The sequence below is a fragment of the Rhea americana genome, unplaced genomic scaffold (assembly GCF_003343005.1).
Source record: "Rhea americana isolate MKP2758 unplaced genomic scaffold, rheAme1 scaffold_86, whole genome shotgun sequence".
Taxonomy (NCBI): Eukaryota; Metazoa; Chordata; class Aves; order Rheiformes; family Rheidae; genus Rhea; species Rhea americana.
In genome coordinates, this window is record NW_028187044.1 from 3,707,742 (window position 1) to 3,716,623 (window position 8,882).

Here is an 8,882-nt window from a genome sequence, read left to right on the forward strand (position 1 = left end):
ACACGTGCATACACACATATACCATTTATAAACCTTCAAAAGATTGTTTTTACTTTATACTTGAAAAATACTTCTAGGATGAATATGATTTCTATTTGTATTTATTTCACTTTACAGCTGTGGTTAGTGCCATTAAATTAATTATGCACATTGGTGGTATCTTAACTATTCCCTGTAGCATCTCATAGCTTCAGATGTTCCTTATCGTGAAATTGTAACTGCACATAGTTGTGATATTAGCCAGTCTATGCAGCCTGCTTACATGTTGTTAGTGCTTTTTCACAGAAGGAATTGCATCCCTTTCAAATAGTTCTCATCACCCTTAATGGGACTTGCATAATTGTGCCTTAGAGTTGCTTCTGAGTACTATGTATGAGATTTTGCGAAAGGCTGTTCAGAGATGCCCTTGTATCGGAGCAAAGAAAACAGAATTTGTCATATTGAGTAGCACTTTAACTAAAGGAATCATGCTTATTTTTTATGCAGGGAATAAATCACAAGATAGTGGGATAGCAGAGATGGAGGAACTGCCAGTCCCGCATAACATCAAAATAAGCAACATCACATGCGATTCCTTCAAGATTTCTTGGGATATGGATTCTAAATCCAAGGACCGGATCACTCATTACTTCATCGATCTCAACAAGAAAGAAAACAAGAATTCCAACAAATTTAAACACAAGGTAATTTTCACGTTAAAGTCAGGTGGAAATACTTAAGTTTAAATAGATGAATCTCAGTGTTGTTTTAACCCTTTGAAGCCAGACCATGGGAAGCAAGTCCTGGACATGCAGCAAAGGTGCGTTCTGATTAATCTGACTGAGAGTTTTTTTATTCAGAATACTCTCCCAATGCACATGTTTATGCACACACACTTACTTGCTTCATAGAGAATTAAACRTTGCCTTTTTTATTTTATTTAAAACTGAAAATGTTTTGCAACCTGTACAATTTATTGCAAGACATGTTTTGATTTTGGTTGGTTCTTAACCTCTACTTAAACAATTTATATATTCTCTGCCTGTCCTTGTTCAGCACAGACTTTTGAAAGCAACACATGTCATTTCGGAGGAGTCACAAATCCTAATGCACTTCTAGGAAGGCTTCCAGCAATTTTAGTTCTGAGCATTCAACACTGTGACCCAAATTGTCATTTGACCTCTTTCCTCAAGCCACTGGTACAGGGACACATGGAATGTATTGCAAAGTCTGTGGTTATTAAATCCAGCAAAATTTGCTTCAATCTTGGAATAGGTCAAATATTGAGATGTCTAAAGAAACATGGAGGAAGATAGAGGACGAGATTAAACAGCACAATTATCTGTAAATTAAAAAAATAATGTTGCCAAGATCCCTAAAATACGAAGGTTGCTGAGGGACAAATAACCATCTAGAAAACATGAGAGCTCTAATTCTACCTCCAGTATTCCAAGCTATTAATGGTTAATAAACCAATCGGATAACCAGGAAAAATTTTCACCAATTTCTCTGAGCCCTTTTATTGCAAGAGTATTTTTACCATGACTGCTGTTAACAGCATGTTTATAATTTCCTTTTTCTTTGACTTATGAGACTTCTTTGGTTTTAATATGGTTGGAAGTGAAGTATTCATTAAGTGTAATGAAAGTCACTTACCATTATTTGAAACAGATAATTTTATATGTTTGGCCAACAAGCCACAGTTGGTAGAACTGGTGTGCTTGTTCAGTATTGTTATACCAGCCTTTACTCTGATCCATTTTTAACTGTAATAACAATTAAAATAGAATAGATTTTTTTCTCATTATTTTGGGCTGTCATCCTTTGAAGTCAATTCCCACTTTTTACTGCAGGAATAAATATGCCTTCTAATATAAATGTTTGCTTAGTTTTTTCTTTTTAACCTTGTCAAGTTACTTCGAAATTTCTTTCATTTTATTAATTATTTGTATACCTTTTCATCCACATGCAAATTGATGTAAAATTTGTTGTTGTAAAYGGTGGAGCCACCCTAGCAGATCAAGTAGTAATTCATTTTCAAGTCTATATCATATTGATGGGACTAATGGTAATAATGGAAAAAAAAACGAGATACCAGTAAGGCAGTAAAGATCAGCCATTAGATTTATTTTTTTCAGCAATTCCCTAGCTTTTTACTATGATGAAGTATTTAGCCAAAGGAGATGTGTAGTTGCTTTTGTAAGAACAGGAGGGTAAAGTATATCAATTAAAATGATGAGTTGGATGTCTTGTCACAAGTAGCTCAAAATTTATTGGTACTATCAGGTTAGTGACCTGGTGTTTTTTTTTTCTTTTTTTTCCCCTTTTTTTTCTTTGCGGGGTGGGGGTAGAATGGTAGAAATCAGCACTGCAGGCCGAGTAGGTAGGAAAGAGAACTCCACGGTCTGAGCAGTCTAAGAGTGAGCTTGTGTCCAGAAAATCCTCGGTCACATTCAAAATTTGCCTTATCCCTAATACAAATAAAGACAGATCTTCCATATGACACTATTTGTAAGTGTTCTGCAGCTGGCGCTCAGCCGTAGACCTGGCRGAGAGAAAGCTGATAGCTGGAACCGCAGGGCCTGGTTCCTCCCGGAGTCTGGAGGGAACTGAATCAGTTGCGCTCCCCCCGCCCCCGCCCAGCCATCGCTGCGATAGCAAGGCTGTTTTGTGAGGGTTGTTGTGAGGGAAATCGCATCCTCTTCTCCCGGGCGAGCTTTCTGGAAAGAACAGAGTGAGCCCCACCACTTCGGTATAAAGAAAGGAGCACTGGGACTCGCTGTCAGAAGTCAACCAGCAGGCAGCCCGTGGAAAGAGATGGGAATCTTCAGGGAGAAAAGAATCATCCCTCTTATTTAAGCATAGGGTGACTCACTGTCTACAAGTGCTGGTGTCTCTCGCAGATAAGAGGAGCCCAGATGACTAGCTTAAACTAGTTTCTAACTTTTAGAGAGCTGATATGAAGGGAGTTATAGGCTGTGAGCCAAAAACAAGTTGAGATGTAGATGTAACCTGACAGATGGATGCTGGACTTCAGAAAATGGGGCTGTTTATTTCCCTGTGTACCCAGGCTAGTGTACATGAATGCTTCATCCTTCCAGTGCTTTATCCGTTGGTAAATCTATAAAGTATATTCAGCTCATTTATGTTGAATATAGTTTTATTATTTATGACTATTGTCATCATATGTGTGAAGGAGATTTGTATTAGTAGTAGTGTGTAATGATTAAATTGTAATGAGGCTTTGCCTTTTCCTTAGAGCAGTTGCATACCTGATCACTTTATTAACATGTGGAAGTATGACTATTCCCACATAATGGATGGGGGAAATAACACTCAGATATTTGGCAAAACAAGGACTAGAATCTAGCTACACTGACTTACCGCATGGTGTCCTACTAACAAATTTGGCAAGAGGAAAGATAAGATGAAATGCAGAAGACTGAAAAATGGAAAGCAGTCGTTCAGGTACTGATAGCAGCCCCCCCTTTTTGCTGCTGCTTTGGCAAAGAAAAGGGACTACAAAGCTGGCATCTCATCCTAGAAACGAGGGAGGTAGTGCGACTGATGTCCCCCACTGCTTCATTATTCAGGGCTTCCAGGCAGTTCTTGTAAATTGTTGCAGTTTAGGTACCTCTAGCATTGCTCGACCTGGCGCCGATAGCTGAGCAGCCATTAGGCACTCCAGACTCCCGGCTGGCCTGGAGGCAACACATAACCTTCTTTGCACTTCCTGGGGGGGCTCAGCCAGGATGAGACTAAAAAGAAGAGGGATCGAAGGAGGAAAGAGAGAAGGCCCTGAGAAATTTCAACTCGAGCTTTTTTTCTTGAGGGCAGTGTAGTGACATTGAAAAAATATGTTTTCTTAGAAAAAGAGTAACAAATTGRAGTTCTGAAATGCATAACAGCCCCCCACACACACACACACTCGCGCACACAACCAGGCAAGAGGTAAAACCCTGTGTTTAATATTGAGACTGTAAGTAGCCTGGCAGCTTCTGGTGCAGTTAGAAGAGTTTTCTGATACACCATAGTGTGACAGCTGGAAGGTTTTGGAAGTAAGCTGGAAGTAAGGCTTTGAGGCACGGGGACAATAAGGCTTTCAGTGTTGTGTGAAAACTGACAAAATAAATGGGAGTGAGCAGGGGGGCTAACACCCAGCACTGTTACATAGGCCCAGGGACCTGCCCCAGGTGGAGACCATTTTTACCATATCCAAAGGAAGGATGACAGGAAGAYGAATGACTGGAACTGCAGCAGCTGCTGACTGCATTTGGGTTGCAAAATTCAGTCCAGTGGGAGGCCTTTGCAATAGAGTTCTTGGAAAGTGGCTTTAAATGTCATTTTATGTTTTTCCTTTTTCTTGTAATTTTTTTCCTATTCTTCTCTATGTATAKTTATTTGGTTTTAAAAAATCCTTTGTTTAGAATGCACAATAGAGTCTATTACACAAAAAGTCCGTTCTCTCAGCTGTTTGTTAATATTTGATTTAAATTAGAACTAGCAAAAAAAAAAGAAATCAAAATCATAACAAAATCTTATCCTTGATTATCAATCACATATCAGGACTTGTGGTATCACAAGCTGCTGGTTTTACACTTTCTTGATATAGAAAGTAAAGACAGTTTTATTTCTGACATTAGACAGTAAGAGGAAGATATACTTTTTCCATAACCAAAAACAAAAAATATCTTTCAGGTCTTGCTTATAGCTCACAAAGAAGCAGAAGTCTCTTTCCATTTGTTTTTGATTTTTTTTTTCTTAAGGGGCTACTCTGCTAGTATTCTATGTGAGCAGTGATGGATGTGTCTGAACTGCCTGCTTTTCACATGGCAGCCATCTTAAGATTCTGTGGCTACTGATAAATATTCATGAATGCCCTTCCATGTAAATAATAATACTATGAAACAATGCACAAAAATGCACAAAATTACTCTGCAACATATTTAATTCTTTTATTGCAGTTTGGTTTGAAAGATATCAACAGCAATATATGTATGTATATGTGGCCCGATGGAAGGCAGGAAGAATTTTATTTGGTTACAYTGAAATAAAAGCTTGATAATGAGAATATAATAAGCTCTTTTCGATTAAATTAAGAAGATGTCCTTGGGCTAAGTAACAGGTCCTTCTCTACATGCACAAGTTCAGCCCTAGTCTGAATTGTATATTTAGGCTCTGYATAACAGTATCCATCTACAGTCACTTGAACCCAATAATAAATTCATATATGCAAGTTATAACCATATTTCTTAGAGCTGACCTGTGACCATTGTCCTCAGTCACTAACTTTGCTGCACCAGTGAGCTGTAAGAATTAACTAAGCTTTACATGGAAGAGCCGGAGGGTGGGGACTTGCATTACAAAAAGTACAAAGGAGGGATGGGGTGGAGTGATTTGGCTGCACTGATGACTTGTCCTGTTTGTTTGTTTGTTTTGTTGCTGTTCCCATTAGGATGTACCCACTAAATTGGTGGCCAAAGCTGTTCCTTTGCCTATGACAGTCCGTGGGCACTGGTTCTTGAGCCCAAGAACAGAATACACAGTAGCAGTGCAGACAGCATCAAAGCAAGTTGATGGCGATTATGTTGTTTCTGAGTGGAGTGAAATCATCGAATTTTGCACAGCAGGTAATATTGCTGCGAAAACGGGCACCGTAGCAACTATGCAATTAAAGCTAGCCTTGCATGAACAGTTCGGACTCTTACTGGCATCAAGTAGGCTGGTACAGTATGATAGTCACACCTGAAAATTAGAAGACTAGCTTGAGGCTTTGCGTGCTCCCAGGTTTGGTACGGTATGCCAGGTGGGAGGCAGCTGCAGTGCCCCTCTGTTCGGCACAGCTTAGCTGTTCCGCAGTGGTATGCCTCGCACCACTGTTTGTCCCAGGCTAGGGAGGAGAGTGGGAACCAGACTGGAGTAGGGCCACTTGGGTGCCTCTTGCTGGCCGCAGGCACCAGTAGAGAAAACAGAGTGGCAGCTCCCTAATAATTGCTTAGTGCGGATGTTTGCTCTGCTCCCTCCTCAGCCCGCTGCAAAACCWGAGCACCACGAACACCCTGTCCTGAGGGCCAGTACCTGTACATACATCTGCCTGTAGACTATCATGACCAAGTGCCAGCATGCATGCCTGTGTGAGAGCTGAAGTGAGCTGCCCAGGTTGGCCGAGTTGCAGTTTAGGCTGGGTCCTAAACAAGCTTGGTTAATTATGTGCCTCTTATCAGCTCACAACCAGGTAGGGTGTAGCAAACAATTTCTTAAATGGCCAAAGCCAGAGAAGGCAGTTCCTGGCTCCCCGGGAGTCTCAAATACAAGGACACCACCTCTGACACAGAAGAAGTCTGAGCAGAAAGTAGCTGGAGGCTGGCAGAATACTGGTGGTGAGCTTAAAAGGTGCGTGCTCCTGGCATTTGTTTATGGCCACTGTTGGAAACTGGTGCTAGGCTGGATAGGTGCAGTATAGCTGTGTGTGTCACGCCTCATGGTGTTACGTATGTTACCTAGTCTCTGCTCCCAGTTTTAAGTTTGTGGGTGTAGCTTTTAGAAAGCATTGTATATATATATTTTTTCCTCCTCACACTAGCAGATTGTCTTTTCTTCCCAGATTATTCAAAAGTTCACCTGACGCAGCTTTTGGAAAAAGCTGAAGTGATCGCAGGCCGTATGCTTAAACTGTCTGTTTTTTATCGGAATCAGCACAAAGAATACTTTGACTATATGAGGTAAGAAAGAACGTAAACATATGCAAAATTGTTTGTGCAAATTAAGGGAGTAATGAAAATAAATAAAGCTAAGTAAACGGAGGCAGCTGTGCTAGAGCAGAATAGCTGTGTGCTGTATCTCTAGTTCAGAAGAAAAAGAAAAATTAAAAGGTGACTCCTCAGTTCTTCCAACTTGTATAACTCAACATTTTGATTAGCAAATAAAAATTTTGTGTTCTGGAGTTGAAACTTTTAAGTAAGTAAGTACTCGCAGGGTCTCCAGCCTGATTAAAAAGTGTTACAAATAGCGTCTGTGTGTTGGGGGAAGTAAGGCAAGGGTGGTGGGGACTGTTTTGATAATTTTGTAAAACACTGTACTTCAGTTGGAATGACTAAATGGGGTGGCTGGAGAGTAGTTTTTGCCTGTTCCTGCTGAAGACCCAGTGTGCTTTGTGCACACAACCAGAAGCACCGTTGCCATAGAAAGGCCAGCTTTTTAGTAGACGGTGTCAAAGCAGGAGGAGCTACCACGCGGCAGCAACCTTACACCATTAGGAGAACATGGAGCAGAGGTAAGTAGTATTTAAACAACACTGTTTGTTTATCATCAGAAGGGTGGCATCACTGACGACTGTGCTCTTTCAGGACTTTTTAAACCATGCTCCTGTTGCTGTGCTACTTACTTAAGTAAGTCAGTCCAGTTTTATGCAGATGTGACACTAGTAGCTGTAGTGAGCTAGAAGGGTTGTAAAACTGGTCAAGGAACAGAAATACTTGATGATGGGTTCAATTCCAAYAGCAGAGGACACCATGCTTGGAAATGTTCCAGATTTGCAGTTATGTTTATCTATTTATTGGCTTCCAGGGATATTTTGCATTTCTCAGAACACGAGGTTTGCTTGTTGGTGTTTTTGTTCAGAAATTACTTYGTTACACTTACTTACTTACTGACCAAGGTGCAAAGCTCAGTGAAGGTAAAGTTGTTGAGGACCTAATAAATCTCTACTGCCTTCTTGGACTACGTACCACAGGAGGGACGTGTCTAATGTTTCGGATTGTTTGGGGCTACATTATCACAGAACACCTGCAGTTGTGCTCACAGAGCTTTGAGAAGTGGCACTGAGGTGCATTTATAGGTGTGGGTTTTGGCCTTGTGCTGCCATGTGTGACAGATACTGATTGCTGTTTATCTTCTCACCTCTCTCCTTCATGATGTTATTTCATGGTTCGATACAAGTATTATCTAAGTAAGTAAGTTTGTTTGTTTGTTTTTCCTTCTGTTTTAATGGTGTCTTTTAGACAAAAAAAAAAAAAAAAAGCTGTGTTTTTACCAGGTTAGTAACAAGAGAGACTACCTGTAACTAACTGTTCGTTTATTTTAATAGTAGGCTTTTCTGATCAGGAGTGTGCCAGTATGGTCACAAGTGCTAGTCTTTCCACAATGCAATCATCATCTTGTGAATGATATAGTTAAAAAATAAAATAAAATAAAAAGGACATACTTTGCTTTGTTCCTTTTAGGAACAATTCCTTGGCACATGGGCCATATGGTGTCATAGCTAGTAAACAAACAAGTCTGAAGATGCAAACAAACAGTAGCTTTAGTAGCACAGGATAGCATAAGCAAACAAGCAACTGTCACTGTACTACAGCAGCAACCCTAAGTAAGTAAGTAATTAAAGTATGGTGCTTTTAATGTGGCCTTCTTATAAATAAATAATGTAACAAACACCTCATTTTTGCTGCTTACCTTCACTGGAAGCAGCCTAAAGTAGTGACCTATAATTAGTCTAATTGGACACTGGGTGTCAGTATGTTGCCGCAGAAATAAAACTCCAAGACCAATTTTTTCAGGTTGCAGAGAAGATGGGTATTAAAGTTGATTTATTTTTAGCCCAAGTATTTGCTTCAGATATAATATACCAATTGTTAAAAAAAARRGGGGGGGGGAGTGTCTTGCAAAATAGGGTTTGAGACAATAACTATGTGGCACATGAATGGCCCCCAAAGCTTTTGAACTTTATCTTTGAATCATATTAAAATATTCTGCTGAGGAGATTAGAAATCTAGTATTGAATATTTATACAGTAAATGTGTTTGTGTTAACCACTACTTCAACTTTAGCAGGACCCAGTACTTTGCAATTACCTGTTTCCCACATGGCATGGTTTTACTTGTAGCAGTGCAGAGAGAGAGAGAGAG

The 8,882-nt window shown here is 40.0% G+C and overlaps 1 protein-coding gene across 2 annotated transcripts; it reads left to right on the plus strand.

Annotated features, from left to right (window-relative positions):
• The first annotated feature begins 491 nt into the window (after nucleotides 1–491).
• On the plus strand, nucleotides 492–8,598 carry LOC146585041 (phytanoyl-CoA hydroxylase-interacting protein-like). 2 transcript variants are annotated; one of them, XM_085323659.1, is made up of 4 exons: nucleotides 492–683; nucleotides 5,435–5,609; nucleotides 6,584–6,701; nucleotides 8,202–8,598. In XM_085323659.1, the coding sequence occupies exons 1-4, from the start codon at nucleotides 519–521 to the stop codon at nucleotides 8,296–8,298; spliced, it is 555 nt and encodes a 184-aa protein (XP_085179785.1). In that variant the 5' UTR covers nucleotides 492–518; the 3' UTR covers nucleotides 8,299–8,598. The 2 variants fall into 2 exon arrangements, with proteins under 2 accessions (XP_085179785.1, XP_085179786.1); XM_085323660.1 differs by lacking the exon at nucleotides 8,202–8,598 and having other exon boundaries at nucleotides 6,584–6,705.
• The last annotated feature ends 284 nt before the right edge of the window (nucleotides 8,599–8,882 follow it).